The 26778-nt window shown below is 45.3% G+C and overlaps 1 protein-coding gene and 1 pseudogene across 2 annotated transcripts in view; one reads left to right on the forward strand and one right to left on the reverse strand.

Moving 5' to 3' along the window:
• Positions 1-26778, reverse strand: part of cpne5b (copine Vb) — a 146791-nt gene that overhangs the window by 109096 nt on the left and 10917 nt on the right. The window contains exon 3 of the mRNA XM_078092396.1: positions 254-294. Coding sequence (XP_077948522.1) covers positions 254-294 — 41 coding nt within the window. The remainder of the gene's footprint in view (positions 1-253; positions 295-26778) is intronic.
• LOC144389002 (uncharacterized) lies at positions 978-4444 on the forward strand (annotated as a pseudogene). Its single transcript, XR_013453321.1, has one exon. The product of XR_013453321.1 is annotated as an uncharacterized LOC144389002 (transcript).

Raw genomic sequence — 26778 nt, forward strand, 5'->3', positions numbered from 1 at the left:
AAATGTTTTGAAAGAGAAGGAAGGAAGAAAGAAAGATAATCAGAGAATTGCAGGCAGATTCAAAATAGGAAATCAATGTGAGCGGTTTAGCTCCAGTTCAGGAAACGAGCAACCATGGCACGAAGAGCAAAACAAAGATTTCCCAAATTGCAGTATCCTCAAAAAAAGAAGAATGGCAGCGGTTTGTTCAAGAGTTCTTATACAGTAGAGCACGGACCCACGTCCAAACCCAGAGTGACTACGGCATACTCACATGGATCTGACTTTGAGAATGTGTCTTTATCCAGAAGGTTTCTGAAAAACAATGAAAAAGATAATTAACGTTTGTAATACAACAAAGAACCTTTTGTTGCTGAAATTACATTTTCTGTATGAGTTTCGGTATCTCTCTGGAGAGATTTCTTTGCATCACATTTCACACGTCTCTTCATCAGGCTCCCCTGCTACTATTCTGATTGTAGACTCACATGACAGAAAGTAAACTTTTGACACTGTTGAGTTAGTATCGAGCCCCTCTCCCTCTGAAAGACAGATTACCACCACATTTGGCATCATAGCTAGCAAAAATAAAAAAAACACAGTAGCAGATGGCAATGTGACTTTACATTAAACACAAGAGGAAGACAAAAGATGGTCCTTCAAACGGAATGGGAGAATATAAGTTGGGAATTGTGTGCATCTCTTCTACAAGGCCACCAGACATCCAGGCGACCTGAAATCGGACTAAGTATCTCTTTCTTTAAACCAAGCTAGTCTGCTAAATTTGCTGTTGATTCTAGTGTCTTAAGTTAATTTGATTGCTGATTTGCTTTAGTTTTTGTCGTCTCACGACCAGTTCTCTTTGTTTGAAGTTATCTTGGTTGCTAGTTTGCTCAAGCTCTTTCAGTCTTTTAGTGCCAGTTTGTGTTCTAGATTCTACTATTAAGTTAACTGCCAGTGTGCCCTCCTAACTCTGCTAGGTTCTGACCTGATCTAAGTCTGTTTTGCCTTGTTTTCTGAAGCAAATAAGACTTGTATCCTTAAACTCTCATTTTGTCAAAACACCACATGGTGTTTGTTCACTGATTAGGGTGTCAAGCTATTGGTGCTTTGCATTTTGAGGAGTTTCTGTCGAGGCCAATCGACCTTTTGTCTCCTAAACGACGGGGGAGCGGCCAGCGCAGCCGCAGCCGACTTCCACTAACGAGGGAGTATTTAACTAGAAATCGTGGGAAGCGTTAGCTTATCCTCGCAGCGCGTAGACGAGCAGAACAAAGACAAGGGAGTCTTTCGTGGCAGTCTTCGGGGCGGCTGAATGCGGCGCCTTCTTCTGCTATTTTTAATAATGTGTTTGACCCCTTTACCCGTGCCTGTTCGAATCTCTTCCCGCAGATACTACAGGCCTCGGGCTAGATCTGCTCTCTATCGTAACCTCTCCTCTCTCACCTATCCCACCCGCTCCACACATGTCCAGCACCTCGTCACAGGAGGTCTCTGGAACTGCCAGTCAGCGACTCGCAAGGCTGACTTCATCTCCGGCTTCGCGATCCAGCAGTCACTCGACTTCCTCGCTCTCACCGAGACCTGGATCACACCTGAGAACACATCCACCCCAGCCGCTCTCTCCTCCGCCTTCTCCTTCAGCCACACTCCCAGGCCCACTGGTAGGGGTGGTGGCACAGGTCTACTCATTTCACCCAAATGGAGCTTTTCTCTCTACCCTCTACCACCATCCACCCCATTGTCCTTTGAATTCCATGCTGTAACAATCACTCACCCGGTACAATTAACCATCATTGTCCTCTACCGTCCGCCAGGCTCCTTAGGTCATTTCTTGGAAGAACTGGACATTCTCCTGTCTAATTTCCCCGAAAATGGACCTCCGCTCATCCTCCTGGGTGACTTCAACATCCACTCTGTCTGGATCTGTCATCTGACCTCTTACACCTACTTTCTTCCTTCGCTCTGTCACTCAGTCCCTCCCCTCCTACTCACAAAGCCGGCAATCACCTTGACTACATCTTTACTAGAAACCGCTCTACCACTAACCTCTCTGTAACTCCACTTCATGTGTCTGATCACTTCTTCATCTCTTACTCCCTTCCACTCTCTATAACTAAAAAACCTCCCTCATTGACTAACTCTATACCGGCTCGTCACAATATTCGCTCCCTCTCTCCCTCCTCGCTGGCATCCTCTGTTCTATCAGCTCTCCCTTCAACTGACTCCTTCTCACTCTTGCATCCGAACGCTGCTGCAGAGACTCTCCTCTCAACTCTTTCCTCCTCTCTAGACTCCCTCTGCCCTCTTACGACACGACGGACTGGCAAATCCCCTCCGGCTCCGTGGCTATCTCAACCGGTCCGTGCCATGAGAGCCACCATGCGAGCGTCGGAAAGGAGATGGCGTAAATATAAACGACCTGACGACCTGCTTGAATTTCAATCTCTCCTCTCCTCGTTTTCTGCTTCTATCTCTGCTGCCAAAAGCTCTTTCTACCAATCCAAAATCGAATCCTCATTCTCTAACCCCAAAAAACTCTTCTCGATCTTCTCCAATCTCCTCGAACCCCCTACCCCTCCTCCCCCCTCCACCCTTCTTCCGGGAGACTTTGTCAACTACTTCACCAAGAAAATAGCTGACATACGCTCCTCCTTCTCAAACCCACCTCCTACTTCTCGCGTCCCACCGACCTCACCTCTTTCGCCCTCACTTTCCTCTTTCAACGCCCTCTCTCCTAACCAAATTCTTACCCTAGTAACCTCTGCCCGTCCGACCACCTGCCCTCTTGACCCCATTCCATCACATCTTCTACAATCTATCGCACCTGACCTTCTTCCGTTCCTCACCTTTCTCATCAACAATGCTCTGTCATCTGGCTGTTTTCCCAATTCTCTGAAGGAGGCAAGAGTCAACCCTCTCCTGAAGAAACCCACCCTCAATCCTTCTGAAGAAAACAACTACAGACCGGTCTCTCTTCTTCCCTTTTTGTCCAAAACCCTTGAACGTGCTATCTTTAATCAACTCTCCTCTTATCTCCACTGTAACAACCTCCTTGACCCCCACCAGTCAGGTTTCAAGGCAGGCCACTCCACAGAGACTGCTCTCCTTGCTGTCTCTGAGCAACTCCACACTGCTAGAGCCGCCTCTCTCTCCTCTGTCCTCATCCTTCTGGACCTCTCTGCTGCATTTGACACGGTCAACCACCAGATCCTTATTTCCTCCCTTCAGGAACTTTGTGTCACAGGCTCTGCTCTCTCCCTTCTCTCGTCCTACCTCGATGGCCGCACCTACCGGGTAACCTGGCGAGGATCTGTGTCGGAACCTTGTCCTCTTACTACTGGAGTTCCTCAGGGTTCCGTGCTGGGTCCCCTCCTGTTTTCGCTTTACACCAACTCTCTTGGCGCTGTCATTCGCTCGCATGGCTTCTCTTACCACAGCTATGCCGATGACACCCAACTAATTCTCTCCTTCCCTCACTCGGACACCCAGGTGGCGGCTCGGATCTCTGCCTGTCTAACTGACATCTCTCAGTGGATGTCCGCCCACCATCTGAAAATCAACCCCGACAAGACTGAACTACTTCTCTTTCCCGGAAAAGATTCGCTTACCCAGGACCTGACAGTCAACTTTGGGAACTCCGTACTAACGCCCACTTTGACCGCTAAGAACCTCGGCGTCACACTCGACAGCCAACTCTCCCTGACTCCCAACATTGCCGCGACAACGCGATCCTGTAGATACACGCTCTACAACATCAGGAGAATACGTCCCCTTCTCACTCAGAAGGCAGCGCAGGTACTGATTCAGGCTCTTGTCATCTCACACCTGGACTACTGCAACTCCCTCCTGGCTGGTCTCCCTGCCACCGCCATTCGACCTCTGCAGCTCATTCAGAATGCAGCAGCTCGACTGGTCTTCAACCTTCCGAAATTCTCCCACACTACGCCACTCCTCCGCTCTCTTCACTGGCTACCGGTGGCCGCCCGCATCCAGTTCAAAACATTGGTGCTCACGTACCATGCTGTGAATGGATCGGGTCCAGCTTACATCCAGGACATGGTCAAACCCTACATCCCAACCCGCACTCTCCGCTCTGCATCTGCAAAACTACTCGTCCCTCCCTCACTGAGAGCAAAACACTCGACTAGGTCTCGACTCTTTGCTGTCCTTGCGCCGAAATGGTGGAACGAGCTCTCTGAAGACATCAGGACCGCAGAGAGCCTTCAAATCTTCCGCCGCAAACTAAAGACACACCTCTTCAGACTCTACCTCGACTAAAGACTAACAAATTGTATCACTTAAATTGTACTTGTAACGTCACTCATCTATAGCAAATTGTAAATTGGCTTATTTGAGGAAATTGCACTTTCTTGTTTCTTGTTCTCCTGAGTTTGTACCCTTGAATGCACTTATTGTACGTCGCTTTGGATAGAAGCGTCAGCTAAATGACATGTAATGTAATGGAATGGAATTAACAAACGCTTGTGTTGTCCCACACAAAGCCTTGGTTTAACTTGTGAACCACGGGCACGTAGTTGTTCCGTTTACAATATCCACTTGGAGTTCACGTTCCACAGAGATAAACGGCACCACTACCAGACACTAAGGGGAATGCAAAGCATCACTATGGCACATCCTTGGAGGGGGAATGCACTTAAAGATTATTCCACAGTATTGGTGCACTTTCACACCTAGTTCAAATCAACATACCCATTTGATTAAAGCTGGTTTTACGGTATGGCAGGAGATGAAAGCGTAGATTAGTTGTTGTACTGTATGTCTAAGATAAGAGATTTGTGTCTTTTTTAGAGGGGTCAAGGGGGGGTTACTGGTAGATAGAATGTCAACAGTATACGCCTCAGAGTAGCAGTATAAATCATTTGAAAGGTGGGACCCTGTCGCTCTATTTGACATTCACCTCAGCAGTGTGTGTGTTGTTGTAGACTTGAATGAGAAAAAATATTTTTAAATTATATATATATATATATATAATTTTTTTTGAAAAATAGTCTTATGTGGTCCACTTTGGGGACTAACATGATCACGCAGGAATATAATTGGGCTCATTGAAAAGAAATCAGCTAGACAGCAGGCACGTTAGCACAGATAATTGTAGGTTTTGATGTGGTACAAACACTGCCTGATTAGCAGCATACCTGCATGTTTACTGAATGCCCAGGTCTTTTTCTGGCCTCTAAACGCCCACCACACCCCCCCCCCCCCTTTGTGACAGCATTCAGTGTGTAACCTCACAGCCTTTGTATTGAAGTAAACATAATTCCGGGGCATCAAAGCAACAAACTACTACATTAGACAATTGTTTTTGAATAGATTATTAGCGGAAAGTTGTAAATTGTAAAACCTTCAATTCCCTGAATGCTGATATTAATATTAAGTAAATACGTACTGTATGTGGTAACTATGACGGCCAATGCAAGAATTCATCATTCTGATGAGAAGCCCATCAGAGACCACAATTCGAATGAACACTCTGAACCGTGGCGCCTGTGGGGCTGCAACTAACAAAAAGAGACGAATAAATAAAAACGTGTCTTAGTCTTGCTAACTGCTTTACTGTTGTTATTAGCGAGCTAACGCTAGCTCTATCAGCTGGATGACGAGTAAGCAGCTTCTGCTGGAGGCTCCTTACGTTCCAGCAAAACGGGACAACGTGGTGCTTCCGTGCCGGGGTTACGTCGACTTAGCATATTTTGCCCCTGACACACTTTCAGGGCTCTCACGTGTCAAGCATCGAGCGTGACAGTCAGTCATTTTGGTCTTTAGTAACGCGTCATGTGACTCGCAACAACTGCCGCCACTGCTGGATCATCTTTCCTCTACGTCGGCTCGGCGCTTTTACTTTTGCTCCGCAACTCATTGAGTGACGTAATAATCGCGACACAAAAAATCGATAATGAAATTCGTTGCCGCTTTTAATAATCGAATTTAAGTTGTTGCAGCCCTAAGTGCCTGCAGGATTGATTTACAGCAAAGGTTAAAGACAGAAAATTATATGTTTGTGCTACTCTAGTCTTTTTCACATAATCTGTGAAGTTCTGTCTTTCTCTAAATGCTATCACATGTGTGGTACAATTTTGAATGCACGAGACAAAAGAAATAGCTTCACCACTGTGGTGGCGGGCGTGGTTTGGCTCGGCTGCAGAGGGGACGGAGAAGGGAGTGGTTCGGGGAACGGTGCATAACGAGGCATAATCAGCCTCAACTGAGATTAATCAGTGTGTGTGTGTTTGTTCTGCCTTGAAGTAGGAGAGATCCGGCGGCAGCGAGGGGGCTGAGCAGACGAGGAGGCTGGAGCCGGCTGTCCATAATTGTTGTGAACAGTAAAATAAAGTGTAAAATGGAACCAACCGCTGCATTCTCGTCATTCCGAGACCCCCCCGTAGGACGAACCCGTCACAACCACATTATAATATATTGTCATAAAGTATATCGTATGGGGACATGTTTGGAGGAATATCCACAGAAAGAATTAATTGTTATTATTGTTCTAATTATTATTATTATAATATCTGCCTTACATGCCCATAGAAGTCACAAGTCATTCTATAAAAATTGTGTGGGCTGAAAGACTTTTACATGGCAGATTGAAATGAAATGACAGAAACGGCAGGCTCGGTTTGAAATAAATGTATTTGTAAAGCACATTTCAACAAGGCAATTTGAAGTGGAGAAAGTTGGGGATCAGAGTCTGTCTCTGAAGATGAGGTTGGAGATTCCTCCTCTTGGCTCTCCCTAGGTGGGCGCATCCTTCCCTAAAGGTCTCTATGGCGAGGTTGTGTGTGCTGGGAGCCGCCGGATGTCTCAGAAAGTAAAATAGATTAGAGGTGTTAACAGTCTTACCCCTGTTGTTCAGGCAAACTCCTTCTGCCTTAAAAAGGTTCCTGCACTTCCAAAAAAAGGAAGAAATTATTGATAGAATCTTTGATAGAAAGCTGAATCTTTCCTGCTGACAGGTGGAAGACGGTCACTGATAAACACCTCAGCGAAGACAAAGTCGACAGTGATCAAGCAGATCAATAAAGTCTTGAACTTCAGACTGTTGCTTCAGAATATCGCAGCTTCCTGTTTGCAAAATTATGTTTTTCAATGCGGGATGCCCAGGACTTTGTCTCTCCTTTAGGGACCACATCTTTTGGAAAGAAGAGCATTTTGGTATTCTTAAAATACGCTAAACATTTTTATCAGTACTTGTCGCCTAAAAGTGAGATATTCAAATGTCAAGTGTCAAGTGTGAATGCCAATGTGCAGATTGACTTTCCAGGCTTTTAATAGACTGGAATAGTATGTTAGTCCAAGTGAATACCCTGCTTGGCAAATTAAGATATTATTTGGAGACAAGTAAAGACAAACTGAATGAAATAACTTCACTAAATAACAAATAATAATATCTAATCAAACTGACAATGCAAATAAAGTATTTTCATACCAGACAGTCCATAGGAAACAACCATGTCTATAGTACAATACATGTATATAGATTCCAACACAGTATTCAATTCACTCTGAGAATAGCTCATCCATTGCCCTTCTTTATACATGTTTCTCTTTTCGCGCTCTATAATTTGATCTATCAACTACCGCTCATGTTTCCAGTGTCTGTGCTGCACCTCCATCATGCTTGCCCGACTTTTTCATTATGCCTGCCACAGGCTACTGTGAAAACAACTCTATTACCCCGCGTGCTTTTTAGCTGCATGGCTTTCTTACATCCTCAAACTCCAGTCGAGGACGTAAGGAAGAAAACATCTTTCCATTTTCAGTTTATCATGCTTAAATGCAAAATATCGCAAAAATATTTTGTCTGTAAGAAATGGCAGATTTGTTTACTTTCATTTATTCCGCCCCTGTCCAAAATACAATTTCACTTATTTGTCCCTTTCCATCCCCAAACAGATCCTAACAATCCCAAGGCTGCAGCAATCCCTATTTGATTTCTACTCCACAAGTTTGAGTGTGAATTCTTAAGTAAATACAACACTATCCATTATAAATATTGTAAACTTCCGTCCAGTCTCCATAATTTCTTAACGTTTGAGATGTCATTGATTGCCAGTCAGATCACAAGAATGAACAAATTAGATTTCAATTAAACTTCAAAATCAATTATTAATTAATTAATATTATTCAATCTCTCTTTTCTTTTTAAAAAGAGAAGTGCAGAGCTGGGAAGAGCTTTTTCCTACTCCCCCCAAAGATCCCACATTTCTTGTCATAAACACATTTTATTCATTCTTTTTATTTTAAGAGCTGCTTTGAGTGCATCAGATTGTGTTTCCTATCGCCTGTTCCAACAAATGAGAAAGCAACCCAAGCCAGTGTGAACAATGGTTGAGACCTAGTGTCATTTTCAAATAGCTCAATATCCAAATATATTTCTTACTCTGTGATAAAAGACTGGAAAACCTGTCAATAGGCCTGTCGCAATATGCGCTAAAATGATATATCGCACGCAATCTGAAATTGCGTGCAATCATTTTTGGTGCTGCAATATTATTACATATAGATGAACGTCACCAACATTTAAGTTGATCGCGCTGCCTGTCCATTTTCCTTCCTTGCACACACAGGTACAGAGCGGGCACGGACCGGTGAAGAGAAGCAGTGAACCCCACTAAGCTAAAATCTCACCTAATACAACAACCATCCGCACAGTCTTTCAACCTGAACTACTGTTTGTTCCTCCGGACTGCTCATTCAGCTCTTTGGGGAGGAGGAACGCCTATGGCGGAAAATCACTGTCAAAATTCGAGAGCGCAAATCAGGTTGATGGAGATGGAGGGTCCGACAGCAAGCGTCTGGTGGCCGGGTTTACCGCGGAGCCCGGCCGGGCACAGCCCGAAGGAGTGACGCGGCAGCCCAAGACTCTACTCCCCATGGGCTAACCACCTGTGGAGAAAACCGATGGGGTCGGGTGCGCTGCTACAAGGGTGGCAGTGACAGTGGGGGGTCTAGACGGAACAGACCTGGGCGGCAGATGCTGGCTCTGGGGACGTGGAACGTAACCTCTCTGGGGGGAAGGAGCCGGAGCTTGTGAGGGAGGTGGAGCGTTCAGTTGGATCTGGTGGGGCTTACCTCTACGCACAGCCGCGGCTCTGGAACCACACTCCTGGATAGGGGATGGACTATATTCTACTCCGGAGTGGCTCATGGTGTGAGGCGCCAGAAGGGTGTGGGGATATTCATAAGTCCCTGGCTGAGTGCTGCTACATTGGAGTTTACCCCGGTGGACAAAAGGGTCGCCTCCCTACGCCTTCGGGTGGTGGGGGGGAAAACTCTGACTGTTGTCTGTGCATATGCACCAAACAGCAGCTCAAGAGTATTCGGCCTTTTTGGAGACCCTGAATGGAGTCCTGCATGGGGCTCCAGTAGGGGACTCCATAGTCCTACTGGGAGACTTCAATGCGCACATGGGCGACGATGGAGATAACTGGAGGGGCGTGATCAGGAATCAGGAAACATTTATTAGCCAAAATATGTCAAACATACAAGGAATTTGTCTTGGCGGTTAGTGCGCGACAGTAGACAGACAAGACAACAGTGCACAAGTAATCAAATAAAGTGGAATGAAATGCTAATGCAATGGGTTAGTAGAATAAGGCTAAGGCTATGGGTTAGTATAAAACAAGGGAATAAAGTTAAAAAATTTAAATATTAAAAAGTTAAAAAGAAAAATATTAAGCATAAAGTGCACTAACGAACAAGTAACAGACAAGAGACAAAGTGACGAGTGACGACAAAGTGATGAATTGCAGTTAAAGTGGCATGTGCAGGATGAAGGGGAGTGACCGGTGGAGTGTTATAGTCAGTCAGTGGGGGACCGGGCTCTGTTGATGAGCCCGACTGCCGACGGGAAGAAACTGTTCGTGTGGCGGGAGGTCTTAGTCCTGATGGACCTCAGCCTCCTGCCAGATGGAAGGGGCACAAACAGTTTTTGTCCGGGGTGGGAGGGGTCGGCCGCGATCTTTTTAGCTCGCTTCAGAGACCTGGAAGCAAACAAGTCCTGCAGGGACGGCAGATTGCAGCCGATCACCCTCTCTGCAGAGCGGATGACCCGCTGCAGCCTGCCCTTGTCCTTGGCTGTGGCTGCAGCGTACCAGACGGTGATGGAGGAGACAACAAAAACAACAAAAAACGAAGCAGAAGATTGGGAGGAATGGCCTCCCTGATCTGAACCCGAGCGGGTGTTTGTTACTGGACTTCTGTGCCAGTCACAGATTGTCCATAACAAAGACCATGTTCGAACATAAGGATGTTCATAAGTGTAGGTGGTACCAGATCACCCTAGGCCAAAGATCAATGATCAATTTTGTAATCGTATCGTCTGATCTGAGGCTGCATGTTCTGGACACTCGGGTAAAGAGAGGGGCAGAGCTGTCAACTGATCACCATCTGGTTGTGAGCTGGGTGAGAGGATGGGGGAAGACTCTGGACAGACCCGGTAAACCCAAGCGTGTAGTGAGGGTGAACTGGGAACGTCTGGAGGAGGCCCCGGTCCAAAAGATTTTCAACTCACACCTCCGGCGGAGCTTCTCTCACATTGCTATGGAGATAGTGGACATTGAACCAGAGTGGTGTATGTTCAAAACCTCCATTGCTGAAGCCGCGGCAGTGAGTTGTGGCCTCAAGGTCTTAGGTGCATCAAGGGGCGGTAACCCTCGAGCCCCGTGGTGGACACCGGTGGTCAGGGAAGCCGTCCGACTGAAGAAGGAGGCCTTCTGGGTTATGATATCCGGTGGGACTCCGGAGGCAGTTGCAGTGTACCGACAGGCTCGAAGGGCAGCAGCCTCTGCCGTGATGGAGGCAAAGCAGCGAGTATGGGAGGAGTTCGGGCTAACTATGGAGAAGGACTTTTGGTCGGCACCAAAGTGCTTCTGGAAGACCATCCGGCACCTCGGGAGGGGGAAACGGGGAACCATCCAAGCTGTGTACAGTAAGGATGGGACCTTGTTGACCGCGGCTGAGGAGGTTATCGGGCTTTGAGGAACTCCTGAATCCAACTACTACGCTCTCTTTGGTAGAGGCGGAGGAGGTATCATCGTCAATTGGCCTGGTGGAGGTCACTGAGGTAGTCAAACAACTCCGCAGTGGCAAAGCCCCAGGGATTGATGAGATCCGTCCAGAGATGCTAAAAGCAATGGGTGTTGGGGGGATGACACGCCTCTTCAACATTGCATGGAAGTCTGGGACAGTGCCAAAAGAGTGGCAGACCAGGGTGGTCGTACCCCTCTTCAAAAAGGGGGACCAGAGAGTGTGTGCCAATTACAGGGGTATCACACTACTCAGCCTCCCGGGTAAAGACTACTCTAAGGTGCTGGAAAGGAGGGTTCGGCCGATAGCCGAACCAAGGATTAAAGAGGAACAATGCGGTTTTCGTCCTGGTCGTGGAACAACGGACCAGCTCTTCACTCTTTCCAGGATCATAGAGGGGGCTTGGGAGTATACTCATCCAGTCGACATGTGCTTTGTGGACTTGGAGAAGGCGTATGGCCGGGTCCCTCGAGAGAAACTGTGGGAGGTGCTGTGGGAGTACGGGGTGTGGGGGTCCTTGCTTGGGGCCATCCAATCCTTGTACGCCCAAAGCGAGAGCTGTGTTCGGGTGCTTGGCAGTAAGTCAAAGGCGTTTCCGGTGGGGGTTGGCCTTCGCCAGGGCTGCGCCTTGTCACCAATCTTGTTTGTGGTTTTCATGGACAGGATATCGGGGCGTAGTCTGGGGGAGGAGGGTCTACAGTTCGGGGGTATGCAGATCTCATCGCTGCTTTTTGCAGATGATGTGGTCCTGATGGCAACTTCTGTCTGTGACCTACAACTCTCACTGGAGCGTTTCGCAGTCAAGTGTGAAGCAGTCGGGATGAGGATTAGCACCTCTAAATCTGAGGCCATGGTTCTCAGCAGGAAAACCGATGGATTGCCTACTCCAGGTAGGGAATGTGTCCTTACCCCAAGTGAAGGAGGTAAAGTACCTCGGGGTCTTGTTCACGAGTGATGGGAAGATGGAGTGTGAGTTTGGCCGGAGAATCGGAGCAGCCGGGGCGATATTGCACTCGCTTTACCGCACCGTTGTGACGAAAAGAGAGCTGAGCCGGAAGGCAAAGCTCTCGATTTACCGGTCAATCTTCGTTCCTACCCTCACCTATGGTCATGACCGAAAGAACTAGGTCACGGGTACAAGCGGCCGAAATGGGTTTCCTCAGGAGAGTGGCTGGCGTCTCCCTTAGAGATAGGGTGAGAAGCTCAGCCATTCGTGAAGAGCTCGGAGTAGAGCCGCTGCTACTTTGCGTCGAAAGGAGCCAGTTGAGGTGGTTTGGGCATCTGGTGAGGATGCCCCCTGGGCGCCTCCTTAGGGAGGTGTTCCAGGCACGGCCAGCTGGGAAGAGGTCCCGGGGAAGACCCAGGACTAGGTGGAGAGATTATATCTCTGCACTGGCCTGGGAACTGCTTGGGATCCCCCAGTCAGAGCTGGCAGATGTGGGCCGGGAAAGGGAAGTTTGGGGTCCCCTGCTGGAGCTGTTGCCCCCCGCGACCCGACCCCGGATAAGCGGCTGTAGATGGATGGATGGATGGATGATCCACGAGGAGCTCATGTTACCATGGTTATGTACTTGAACCATGGGAAAAAAATACATTTTAACGTTTAAGTCCCTAGGTGCACAATGAGCAACTAAACAATCTTGTGGGACAGACTCCCAGATCACATTACAGGTTTTTATATGGTCTCCTATTTAGGCCTGTCGCAATATGCGATAAAATGACATATAGACAGGGTACACCCTGGATTGGTCGCCAGCCAATTGCAGGGCTGACACAACCATTCACACTCCCATTCACACACCTACAGGAAATTTAGAGTTACCAATCAACCTGATTCCCAGTGCATGTCTTTGGACTGTGGGAGGGAACCCACGCAGACACGGCGAGAGCATGCAGACTCCACACAGAAAGGCCACTGGGCGGAGTCGAACCCAGGACCTTGTGTGCTAACCACCACACCATAAAATGTGTCACCAACATTTAAGTTGATTGTGCTGCCTCTGTCCCTTTTCCTTGTGGAGCTCTGTGGGCGGGGCTTAGGCAGCGCGCACACAGACACAGAGCGGACACCGACAGGTGAAGAGAAGCAGTGAACCCAACTAAGCTAACTAAGCTAAAATCTCACCTAAAACAACAACCATCCGCCCAGTCTTTGCATTCCTCCTGGGCCGACCGATTGTAAGCGGGACCGGGCTGCTCCGTCTCTCACCTGCCGGTGGTCGAAGCCCCACGTTAAACCTCCCAGCGTTAAACCTCCCCGGCTGCCACGCCGCGCCTTTCCGCTGGACACATTTTCGCACCAAGCTCGATGCTTTTCCCGCTCCGTGTCCCTTGCATTTAAATATTTTTTGTTTTATTTATATAGAATATATTTATTTGTAGCATTTGTTATCATTACATTTTTTTCGATAAAAGCAAAGCAAACCAGCTGACATGACTTTCCTTTACTGATGCAATCAACCTTGTGTAATTATAATTAATCATGAGCTGTATAGGCTACAGGTCCCCCCCCTTCAATGTGTTTGTTTAACTATCCTTTATTTATTGGCTGCTTGTTTTAAATGCACTACACATGAAGTTAAGCACTTTAATTAGATATTAAATTGACAGTCAGGTGATTGGGAACAGTCTACTCAGGACCTATTTTTGATATAACCATCCAGGTATACTAGAGGTGGAATATATACATTATTGGATATAATACAATTTCCTCTTGAAAGATTAAGTCCCAAATTCAGAAAAAAATGGATAATGCAAAATTGTAAACCCAATTCTTAAAAACAGCACGAAACGTTTTATAAAAGCACCGTAGCTCATTTGGAGAATAGCAAAGCCAGCATGTGTGTGCATAAGGAGTTTGTTGTGGAGTATAAACGAGAGAGTGTCGCTGAACGCTGTGTGGGTGGACATTGAAGCTATCAGGGGAATGTACACTAGACTGTGCAGTGTTTCCGGGATTAACGGCTGTGGTTCCTCTAGACAAATAGAGTGTCCTTGCCTTGTTTTCCCTGTGCTGAGTGAAGTGACAAAGCTTACAGCAGCTCAGGAGTGAGTATTGACTCTGACCCTACCACAAAGGTAGGGTGCCTCGAAGCAGGAATAGATAACACCTGGAAACGATGCTGTAAGACCGGTATCTGTCAGACCTTTGAATTGGAATTGAAGCAAATCCTGAGGTGCCTGGAGCTTCACATCCCAAATGGTCAGCACCGCCATAAACAAAGGTGTGTGTAAAAAATCTGATCCAGGAAGTGGGACAAAAGGGAGGTGAAAGGATGCATTATCTGCAGCTTCAAACACCAACATCTAACTAACTTACGCCGGATTTTCCAAAACCAAAAACCCTCCAAACAGACACAGCTCCTCTCTTGGGCACAAGTTCTGCATCTCCGGTCTCTCATTGTTCCTCCTGTATCACATTTTTCCATTTTTTATGTAGCAACAGAGTTACTTGTTGTTGTGAGCTGTACCCAGAATGCAGTTCGGCGGGTAATTTTATAAATGTATAATTATTACTGTTACGAATTGTTCATGTGTCACAAGCTGCTGTGCCATGGTGTTTTACCTGGTTAAAGAGTGTTTGTTGTGGGTTATTCATTGTTGTTATAAAGTTATAACCATGACTCAATCTAAACACACATAAGACAAGTAGCTCCGGCTGCTGGTCGCTCCGCAATCATGAATAAAATAAATTCTGCCGCCCGCCACTGGTATACAGTAATAAATATACTGTGCAGCCCTAGAGTGTACAGCTACTTGAAATCTTCTGCATTAGATTGAACTAAATAAAAACAGGAATGCTTCAAATGTAGCATGATACATAGCTCCTTTGATGCCAAAAGTTGATAATTGATCAATGACTAGTTCTCTGGTCATATTATTGGTTGAATTGTATTGGTACTAGCGTATAAATGTTTTGCAATGGATAGATGTAGATAGAAGAAATAGATGCCATTTATTACCTGTGATATGTTCAAGATGGGTTAAAAAGATCATTTTCCACTAGAAAATGCATTAAACTGAATTTTTAAAAGTAGCTGAAAATACAGAAAGTTGAAGGGAATTTGAATACATTTGCTGAAATCACAGATATTAGAAAAGCTGAAATGAATGTGAAATATTGCAAAAAAATACAGAAATGAATATTAAGACATTGCTGTTAATACAGCCATAAGAAAAGCTGAAATTATTTTAAAGAACTGCTGAAAATACAGGAAGTGGGGAAGCTGAATTTCAATAGATTTTCTAAAAAATACAGAAGTTGCAGGAGCTTAAATTAATTTTAAAAAGTACAGAAATTTTAAAAATTTAAGAGGTTTTAAATTGTTTGTAGTAATATTAGTAGTAGTATTAGTTGTAATTGTGGTATTAGTAGTACTAGCTGTAGAAGTAGGTTTGGTATCAATAGCAGTAGAAACAGCTGTAATACTAATACTATTAGCCATAGTAGTATTTGTAATAACATTAGTAGTAGGTGTAGTATTAATAGCAGTAGAAATACTAGTAGTATGGTAGTAGAAGAATCAGTTGTAGTACTACTAGAAGTAGTAGTAATATTCTTAGTGGTTGTAGTAGTATTTGAAAGAGCAATACGTATTTCAACGAAACCGCTTCATTCTGAGCTTTATGGTTAAGGTACAGATAATCATTGAGGCTTTTATTTTGAAATGTTGGAATTGGGTGAGGGGGGTGTTTATCATTCAAACTAAGAAGTTATTAATTAATAGGCCTCATCACAAACATTACAGTGAGAATTCCCTCCATGGGGCTTTTATTTTGAAATTATTGGATTGGGTGGGGTGGGGGGTGTAGATAGAGGGAGGGAGGGTGAGAGGGTGAGGAAGGGAGGGGTGGTGAGGAAGAGGGAGAGGGGAGGAGAATTAGACAGACAGACTGACAGAGTGAGTGATTAACAGTGAGAAGAGGTCAGGGTGGAGGGTGGATATTTTTTTAACCAGATTCTGACGCTGCCCCACACTCTAGCCCTCGAGGTCTCACTCTAAGAAACCCAATACACACTCATGTAAAACTCAGAAACTCAGAACAAGTAGTGAAACATAATCAGTGACTATGAAAAAGTAGAATAGATATCAACATGCAGTTTTTTTCATAAAATAGTTGAGACTTCTCAACATTTGAAAGTTGAAATGGTGTCTGTAGCTGAAAGATTGGCGAAGCTGAAGAAGTTTAAGAGGATTTGAAAAACGATCTCCATTGGAAAACCATGTTAAAATATTAATGATTATTGATTTATATAAATTCAAGCTTAAGAGCTAGAAAGCTGAAAAGTCATAGCTGGAAAGCCGGAAAGGAGCTGAATATTTTAATATTTGAACAGTTTTAATAGCTCAAAGTGTGAAGGAGTTGAAAGGTGCCGCGGAAGAAATAGAATAAGTTGAAATAAAGATTCGAAGAACAATACTTGGAATGCTTAATGCATTCCAACAATTTATATCTTGAGCCTGAAAAAGCACTCCTTACCAAAAACACTAACTTGAAAAATGGCCCAGATGCATTCATTTTAAACGTTATTGCCTCTGTTATGCACACTGTCAATGTAAAGAGTCAGAACCCAAACACATCAAAGTACTGCATGCATTTCCATACTGTCTCCAACACAGTATTACCTGGAAATGTACATCCAAGAAAAGACTGATATGCATGCGTGCATAGAGGGTGAAAGGATTTTCCTGCTGCAAGGTGGACAACATGTGCGTATAGATGGAATCTAAAGAATATTGTATTTATACAGCACAGGCTTCGTTCTTGGCGTCATGCTTGCACACAACGCAGCAAAACTCAAAACTTGATGTGACGGCGTGTGTATTTTCTTTAAATGATTCGGAATGGGAGAATAGATGTAATGTAAAGGAAGCAATAGATAAGAGTGTTCGGGTGGAAGAAAGATGGTAATCGGTTTATAAAAGCCACAGAGGAGCGTTATGAGATAAAACATTATTCAGTGTTATTAAAGCTTTCATTGGCCCTTCATCACCGTCTCTCATCTTAGCATTCTCTTATTTATATTTTCTTATTAATGGTGGCCTTATAATTTTGCTAAAAGCAATATTTAATTATTATTATGCTTATGTGCTTTAATAGTAACATAAACATCGCAACATTGTAAAACAGAAATGTTGGAGATGGTCCTCTAAAATGCTATCTTCTAACCCGCCTTTCTATAACAAAACAAACTGCAGCAATTCTTGAAAAATATATTTTCATTGCCTCGATCATCTGAGTACAAAGTTGTGCTGGCATTGCTTTCGCATCAGATCGATTGCAGAACCAAGCAAGATCGTTTTTCCCACCAGCTGTTGAATTATTCAGGCCAGGATCTCAGGAGGGAGATTCCTGCCTAGTCTGCCACAGACACAGCGAGCTTTGCAGCATGGCAGGGAATCTCAGGTTCATCTTAAAATTCCTAACAGCATTGATTATGCCATAGCACGTGTCAACCAAGATCAAGTAACATGAAGCATTACAAACGCCATGATTAGGACACTGACAAACGGTTCAGTGATCACATATCGTTTGCGTAATCTATTTTTCTATGAGCTGCAGAATGTAATGTAGTACGGCTTTGTGCTTTATAAAGTTAGCGTGCAAAAAAATAGGCTGAGCTGCTTCCAAGGAGGTCAGTGTAAAATGTCTAATTGTTTTAGTGATATCAGTTAACTTAGTGAGAGGATCTCACTGTTGGATTGGCCCCCTTTGCTTGCCACTAAGACTTGATACTAGCTCTCACTCACACACAATATGCAGCAATCTGGAATAATCTTGAGACTAAAGGGCAAATCGACAAAGAATGGATTGGTGCTACTGCTGATAAAATAAATTGTGCGTATGTTGTGCAGTGTATACAATTTAAAAGGATTTCAGCGAATACTATCAGGGTTAAAAGTGGAATCGGAAGCAGTTTATCGCCATGTATGTTACACATACAGGACTTTATCTTGGTTGGATGGTTCAATAAAAGGACACAAAGGATACAAATTAAAATAATAAATTAAAGCTGCGAGCAGCGTTGGACGGGTCCTCGCTACTCCTCACGTCGGAGCACTGGCCGGACGGCTAGAAACGCAGCCAAGAACCCCTGCGGCCGTCGGACAGAGGGTCCGAGAGTCAGTCGTCGTTAACCGTGTGGAGCGACACCAGGAATGCCTCTTTGCAAATTCCATCTTTAAGCCATAGGGATGAAGCTGTTCCTGGACCAGCAGGTTCAGGAACAGCTTCATCCCTGCGGCTGTCACTCTACTGAACTCTGCTCCGCACCCCCACACACATCTCCCTCAGTGACTGTACTTCCCCCCTCCACCCTGGCTTGACTGCCACACACCCTCCTCCAGCCACTGAACATTTGCACTGTTATTGCATATCCATTTCTTACTGTACATATCTATTTATTCACTTATTACACTTTACATATGCACATACTCTGCACCTTTTGCTATTTTGCACTTCTGATTGGATGTTAAACTGCATTTCGTTGCCTCAGTACTTGTACCCTGTGCAATGACAATAAAGTTGAATCTAATCTAATCTATCTAATCTTTAACATTATTAAGGTCTTAGGCCACTCCCCAGCCAACTTCTGGTCAATTTCAGGTTAGAATTAAAAGGAAACTATCAATAGTTACATGATCATTTCATTTCAGACTAAAAGGACACATACCCAAGGTGTCACTCAGCGATAAACAGGACATTCTGATGTACTATTCCAAAATAAAAGCCTCTCAAAATACCATACATGAGCCAACTTCCTTCAAAGTCTAATTCAAGAGACTACTTCAGGTCAAGATCAGATTACAATTAAAAGGAAACTATCAATAGTTACATAATCTTTTCACTTCAGACTGATAGTACAGATCCCCAAGGTGTCCCCCTGGGATAAGCAGGACATTCTGATGTAGTATTCAAAAATTAAAGCCTCTCAAAATACCATACATGAGCCGATTTCCATCACAAGACTACTTTTGGTCAATTTCAGGTTAGAACTAAAAGGAAATTATCAATAGTTACATGATAATTTCACTTCAGCCTGATAGTACACATCCCCAAGGTGTCACGCAGGGATGAGCAAGACATTCCGATCTACTATTCCAAAATGAAAGCCTCTCAAAATACCATACATGAGCCGATTTCCTTTCAATTCTCCATCACGAGACTACATCTCGTCAATTTCAGCATGCTGTGCGGTCCGACGAGGATTTAATTTATTCAGGACAGAGGCGGGTGATCCGACAGCGAAAAAGTTTACTTTTAAAGGTAACGCTAAGTAATAGAATCACTCTAATACCTACCGCTAGAAATGTTAATACATAAAATCACATTTATAAAATCAGATAAGTTACATGACGTTGATCATGCTGCCCATCCCCTCATGAAAACTGAAATATCACTAAGTCCGTAACGTTACAGAATAAATACACAAAAAAACTGAACTGAGCTCCTTTTGTTTTGGAGTGGCAAATGTTTTGGAGTGGCAAATGTTCATTTTCTCTATAAATTCATTGATGTCCTGGTTGGTATCCTAATAATAGTGTAGTAGCCTACATAGGATAACAATGAAATGAATATACAGCATAATATGAATATATAAATATATATAAATAAAACGAGGCGGGTGACCAATAGCGACAGATCTGCCAACCAATCACGAGTGATTGAAAGTTGTGTTTTCATCCAATCATGAACAAGGAAACTCAAGCCTGGTCTGCCCAGTGTGGTTTTGCTGCCAATCACGAGTGATTTTATTTGTTAGTAAGTTGTGGTTTCATCCAATAAGGAGTAAGGATATTCAAGCCCGCTCGGCTCGGCCACCTGCGGTTTCTCTGCATTCATATGCTAATTCGGGCCATTCGCACCTCCGCCAGCTCTCCACCCACGTCATGGTTCGTTTCCGACAATTTGTGGCACAGACAAACGCGACGTGCGCGGGTTGCAAATTGTCGGAAATTGTCAGAAATTAGGGAGATTTCCGGGCGTTTACGGGGACGAAAATCTCACTTTTCATGCAGTGTTATGCCACAGCCACTGCATCAATTCCTCAAATAAACATTGTTCTTTTGGTTTCTAAAATATGCTGTTTCTCTTCGACCATCTCATACAATGTGGTTACATTGGAGATGTTAAATAACTGAGGAACATGTGGGGGAAATGCACGGTTTCTGCTCAGAGGCCCGATCCATGGGGAGAATGACTAGTACATCTGAACCAGAGGCCACATATCTGACCAAGCTGAGCTCATTAGCTGAAGCGTACCAGATATTGTTTCTAATTTTAAGCGCCACAGACTCAATATGTCATATTCTTGTCAGGAAATATTTGTTCAAATAAGCATGGTACTTTTTTACGGAATATAGCAGAACGAGCATATCATTAATTATACATTTTAACATATGGAGATAAGTGACAGGAAAATTGTAGGACGAGCCATTTCACTGAGGAACTAATTGTGAAAGTCACAACACCAATAAGCGTTCTTTCTGTTACTACACCAACGACTAGATGCGTCACCTGAGTACTCTAGCATGCCTCTCTGTTGCCTGTCAGGTGTCATTTCAGTGTGTAGCGGATGCGAATCCATATGGAGATATTGTTTATCATCTGTAGTTTAGCCGTGTGGGTAAGGATCATGTCAGATTCCGAGGTGGATCCGTTGCCAGGAGAGGCAGGTCACGGGCTCGTTGGCCAGCCGGAGCCGAAATCCAGCCCGCAGGGCGCCCAGCGCAGAAGCTCTCGCCTGGCGCTGCGCAGCAGCTCCCCTCCAGACGATCGAGCGACACTCTTGGCTCAGCTTGCGGATCGGGGCCTGCCGTTATCCCAGCTACAAGAGCTAATCGGGCTTACAGCTAGCAGTAACTGGGTTGAGCCCCAACCGGCGGCGGAAAAGAGCGAGGAAAGCCGGCTCGTCTCCAGCACCACAGGCGAGGAAGAAAGCGGGTACGTCGCGTACGCTTGCTCCACCAGCGACTCCTGGCTCATCCACTGCCGACAACGTAGTTCTCACTACCCTGCAGTCACTGGTGAGTTCTATGCACACCATTGATGCTCGGCTGCAGTCCTTGGAAGACGCGACAAGTCAGTCCACAGCAGCAGCCACCGTCGCCGCCAACCAGGGCTCCATGCGGCCGGCAGGCGTTTTGCGCACTCAGCCTTCCACGTCAGCCCAACATTCGCTGGCTTCTGCATTCCCGGCTCCAGCAATGGGTAGGCCGTACATCCCTCTACACAGGCAGAAAACATCACTCCTCGGCTGAGGTCTAAAATACTACAAGGGAGAGACATCAATCTCGTTAGCATCATGTTGCCATCCCCTGAGTGTGAGACTAGCGTAGCCTCCGGTGGTAACATTGCTGCTGTGTTTAAGTCGGCAGATCCACGGCTGCTCAGAGATCTGTCGATCGGACAGTTCCTGGTTACTTTCGGCGTATTTCGGGACGTGTTATGTGCGGTCTTCCCTGACAGAAGACAGGAGTTAGATGCGTACATGGCACTGATCGGTGATCTACATCTGAAGTATGGAAGGAACATATTTTACCAGTATCATAAGGCTTTTTCCAGCAAAGCCGCCCTGTATATCACGCAATACAACTCCCGGGTGAACTTGTCCGTGCTGGATACGAAGTTATTGCTTATGGTCGCGGGTGGCACGCAAACCGTGTCGTGCAGTTCCTGCGGGAATCCGGGCCACCTGGATCAGTTGTGTCCTGCGGCTCTGTTTCCGCATAACATTCTCTGGCCGTGAGGTGCCTAAACTAGACAAAACACTCGTTTGTAGGAGCTTCAATTTCCAGTGCCGCCCCCAGACATAGCAGGCCACGATACGTGCGCATGCACGTATCAAAACTGTCATTTTCTTCACATATGCAGCTTCTGCAAGGATGTGCATCCCCGGTCAGTCTGCACCCGGCGCACGTCCAGATTTTCTCTACGGGGAGGGAAACGTCTTGGGCCAAAGACATTTTGATGCAGCATCCGTCTACACCAATAAATCTGCAAGCACTATCTGTTGAACTGTCTTCTCATCCTGATTCTGTGTTTGTAGACCATCTGTTAACCGGGTTGTCACAAGGGTTCCGTGTCGGAGTCATGGCTTTGCCTGCTGTAACGCATGTGGCAAAAAATCTGCAGTCTGCGGTTAATGATCCCAATACAGTTTGTCAGCTGATTGAGAAAGAGATCAGGAGGAAGTATGTGATCGGACCGTTCAAGTCCATTCACGGTGTTTCGCACCAGTCCGATAGGGGTAGCCACTGGCAAATACTCCGGTAAGGTTAATCTTTGATATGTCAGCTCCCATTCCGGCTTAATTCCGAGCATTAATAGCCTCATCCCTTCTGAGCCGTTTTCTCTCCACTATGCCTCGGTGGACAATGCCATTAAGTTGATAAAATTAGCTGGTCAAGGCGCTGGCTCTCCAAAGCAGATATCACAGACTCATTTAAAATAGTTCCGATCCATCCTTCCCAGTGGCATCTATTCGGAATCAGGTGGGATGCCAAGTTCTATTTTGGGGTACGGTTAACTTTTGGGTGCAGGAGCAGCCCTGGTATCTTTGATCAAGTTGCCGAAGCACTTTGCTGGATACTGCTGAATAGAATAAGGGTTCCAGCTGTTCTTCACTTGCTGGATGATTTCCTGTTTGTAGATGGCCCACACGAAGGGTCAGGCGCATCACTGGATAAATTGAGAAAGTGTTTCCACTCACTCGGCGTTCCCCTCTCAGAGGAGAAGACCATATTCGTCTAGAGTTCCTGGGTATTATGCTGGATACTGTCGACATGATAGCGTCCCTACCAATGGCAAAATTGCAGCGCATTCGCAAGATATCCAAGTCGTATGCTGCGGGGGAAAACATAACAAAACGACAGTTACTCTCTCTACTAGGGCATCCTAATTTTGCTATGCGCGTCATTCCATGCGGCCCATGGTTGTTGGACAGGGCTTCTTCCGTGGTCCGAGTTGGTGTGTCTTGATGAAGGGTGTCGTTCAGACTTGGGTTCTGGTCTCATCTGCTCGATAAGTGGAATGGGGTCACATTCTTTTATGATGATCTGGTGTATTCGTCTGACTCTTTAAGGTTCCACACAGATGCTGCTCCATCAGTGGGTTTTGGGGGTTATTTTCAAGGGCAGTGGTTTGCGGACCGCTGGCCTCCGGCTTTCGCAGAGTTTGAAGCGTCCTCAGCATTGTATGAAATTTACCCCATTGCCGTGGCCTGCTATGTCTGGGGGCGGCACTGGAAATGCAAGCGCATCTCCGTCCTGTGCGATAACCAAGCAGTAGTTGACATTATTAATAAAGGGAGCTCCTCACATGGGGGACTATTTGGAGGCAGCAAAGAGATATATGAGGAAGGGTTTAGCAGTTTCTGCTGTAAAGTTGTATGATTTTGCTTGGTGTAACTTTGCACGGTTTGGTGTCTCTGTTGGCATGCCTCTTAAACCTGTTCTCATCAACACAGTTTGTGCCTTTATTTGTTATTGCGTGGAGGTGCTGCATTTCAAACCTCCATATATCCGCAGTTTACTTGCAGGCATTCAATTTAATGTAAGATGCTACGATCCTGCCGCAACCAATTTTCTAATGCGGCTGTCAAACTACTGCTAAAAGGCATTGCTAAATCTGTGCCTCAGGATTTAGACCGCAGACAGCAGACAGAATCTTCTCAGAGCAGGTGTGTTTGCCCCCTATGTTGATGCCTTGTTCGAAGCTGTGTTTTCCTTAACTTTCTATGCTTTTCTCAGGTGTGGTGAATTTACTACCTCAACTAAATGCTTCAACTCTCAAACAGACATCGCCTTTGGCGATTTGACCTTTCATACTGGTCATTATAACTTACACCTCAAACACTCCAAATGCGGAGGTGCTTGCGTGGTAATTGTGGCTCGGGTAGACTCCGGGTTTTGCCCGTTTATGTCCATGGTAAGGTTCCTACGGTTGAGACTCGTTACGGGCTCCATTGTGCCACTGTTTATGATCCCAGGCAATGTTCCATTATCCAAGACTTGGTTTAACCATCATTTTAAGGGTATCCTCTCACTACTACATTTATCACCTCAGCTATACTCCGGGCACTCCTTTAGGATAGGGGCTGCTACTTCTGCTGCAACTCCCGGGTGAACTTGTCCGTGCTGGATACGGAGTTATTGCTCATGGTCGCGGTTGGCACGCAAACCGTGTCGTGCAGTGGTCTTCCTCTGCTTTCACATCGTATGTCTGCCCAGACGTAAACACAATACTAGAGATTCAAAGATCATTGAAGCCAGAAAATCCTTTACGGATGCATATAACTGGTGGTGGTGGCGTTCCCGTGGCACTTGGGTACGCAGGTTGTCACAACAGGAGTTCGCTCTGTAGCTTGATGTTCCTTACCCTAACATGTAGTTGTTGAATCGGGTCTGCTATTGGTATATTCTCTCGCATGTTAGCTGCCATTCCGGCTGCTGTTTACTGTATGTCACTGGTCTTTGTGTTCACGTTCTCCATTACTGGTCAAGATGTCATCTTTACTATGGCGGGGGCCGACTGCGTAAGACCCATCAGCTGACATGATTCTAGAGAGGGCCGTGTGTGTAAGTCCCATCAAGATGTCATCTTTACCATGGCGGGGGCCGACTGCGTAAGACCCATCAGATGATATCATTCTAGTGAGGGCCGTGGGTATTAGTCCCATCAAGGTGTCATTTGTGCCATGTCGGGGGCCAAAGGTGTAAGTCCCATCAAGATGACATCATCCTATGGTCTGGGGCCGATTTTGTAAGACCCATCCAGGTAACGTTCTTTCTAGGTCTCCCTCGGATAAACCCGGGGTTTGTGATCGGCTCTTCTGGGCTGTGACTCACCAGGTCCCGTACCTGGTTTGACATTAACCCCTGAAAGTTTAACTTCTGTCACGACTAACTTCTGTGGTGGCTTAGGGATTTCACTACAGCATGAAGTGAGGTATTTATCTATTTATTGAGTATTCATATAAGATGAATGTATTTTGGGGGATTAGGCCTAGTGGACCTCAGTTTCCCTGCCTTCGGTGATAGTACTTCACGATGCCGGTGATAGTACTTCATGATGGAGTCCAATCGGCAAAGACGTTGCACAATTCATATTTGATGCATGTGTAATAAAGTATTTTCTATTTAATGAGTCTCTCCTGATTGAAATGTACCTTAAGCGCAAGTTCAGTCAGGAAGACAATCTGTCTGACTCTGGTCTGGTCATGTGTAGTAAAGTATTTTCTATTTAATGAGTCTCTCAGGAATCAGGAAACATTTATTACCAAAATATGCCAAACATACAAGGAATTTGTCTTGGCGGTTGGTGCGCGACAATAGACAATGTGACAATAGACAAGACAGCAGTGCACAAGTAATAAAATAAAGTAAAATGAAATGCTAATGCAATGGGTTAGTAGAATAAGGCTATGGGTTAGTATAACGGGGAAGGGAATACAGTTAAACATTTTAAATATTAAAAAAAAATTTAAAAAGATATATTAAGCATAAAGTGCACTAACGAACAAGTAACAAAGTGACGAGTGACGACAAAGTGATGAATTACAGTTAAAGTGGCATGTGCAGTGTGAAGGGGAGTGACCGGTGGAACGTTATAGTCAGTGTAGGTTATTAAAAACTCAATTCTCCTCCTTTTTAATTATGTAATCAATAAAGAAATGAGAACGATGTAATTTCAATGTATAACTGTAATTCTGAGACAATCAATTGAGTCAATAAGCTAAAATATCATTGTATTAAATGTAATGTGCATACAGGAAAATGTAATAAAACCATTTACATTGTCAGACACTAAAAAACCCAGGTTACACTGAACGCGACATTCAGTGTAATACCACATTGCACCACTTCAAACAACTAGTCAACATTGAACGCATCAGAAGACGTCATGTGCCCAGAGGCGTGGACACTGCCTAGCGCACCAACTTTAACCCAATCATCATAGAAGAACTCTGTAAACCAATAGAATAGTTTTCACACCTTTCCGATTGTCTATATATGTACGTGTTTGTCCCTTCGTTCGGGGTTCGTGAGTGAAACCGGTAGACAGTTAACTACGTTGAAGTCAAAGGACTCTCTGTGGCCTGTGGACTGGAGAAGCTTACGAATCCTCGATCGAGGTGTTAACTTTTTAGCGCAACGCTTATTCTTTTATTAAACTCTTTAGATCTAACTTTTTCGATCTGCAGTATCTTTTGTTCGTCCGGAGTTTTCTTCATTTTTGAACACAACATCAGACAGTGGGGGACCGGGCTCTGTTGATGAGCCCGACTGCCGATGGGAAGAAACTGATGGTGTGGTGGGAGGTCTTAGTCCTGATGGACCTCAGCCTCCTGCCAGATGGAAGGGGCACAAACAGTTTTTGTCCGGGGTGAGCGGGGTCGGCCACGATCTTTTTAGCTCGCTTCAGAGACCTGGAAGCGAACAAGTCCTGCAGGGACGGCAGATTGCAGCCGATCACCCTCTCTGCAGAGCGGATGACCCGCTGCAGCCTGCCTGTCACGGTGTGGTTCACTTCCTGTTGTATTTTGTATTTTTCTGCCACTCGTGTCCCCGGGTAACGTCACTTCCTGCCTTGTCCCGTCATCCCCTGTGATCGTCTAATAGTTTCCACCTGTGTCCAATCACCTGCACCTCCCTTGTGTATTTAAGCAGTGTGTCTCTTGTGTCACTTGTCGCGTATTGTCTTTCGCCACGCATGTCCTTGTCGTTCGCAGTTCCTGTCTCCCGT

This window comes from Gasterosteus aculeatus, chromosome 17 (assembly GCF_964276395.1).
Source record: "Gasterosteus aculeatus chromosome 17, fGasAcu3.hap1.1, whole genome shotgun sequence".
NCBI classification, from domain to species: domain Eukaryota; kingdom Metazoa; phylum Chordata; class Actinopteri; order Perciformes; family Gasterosteidae; genus Gasterosteus; species Gasterosteus aculeatus.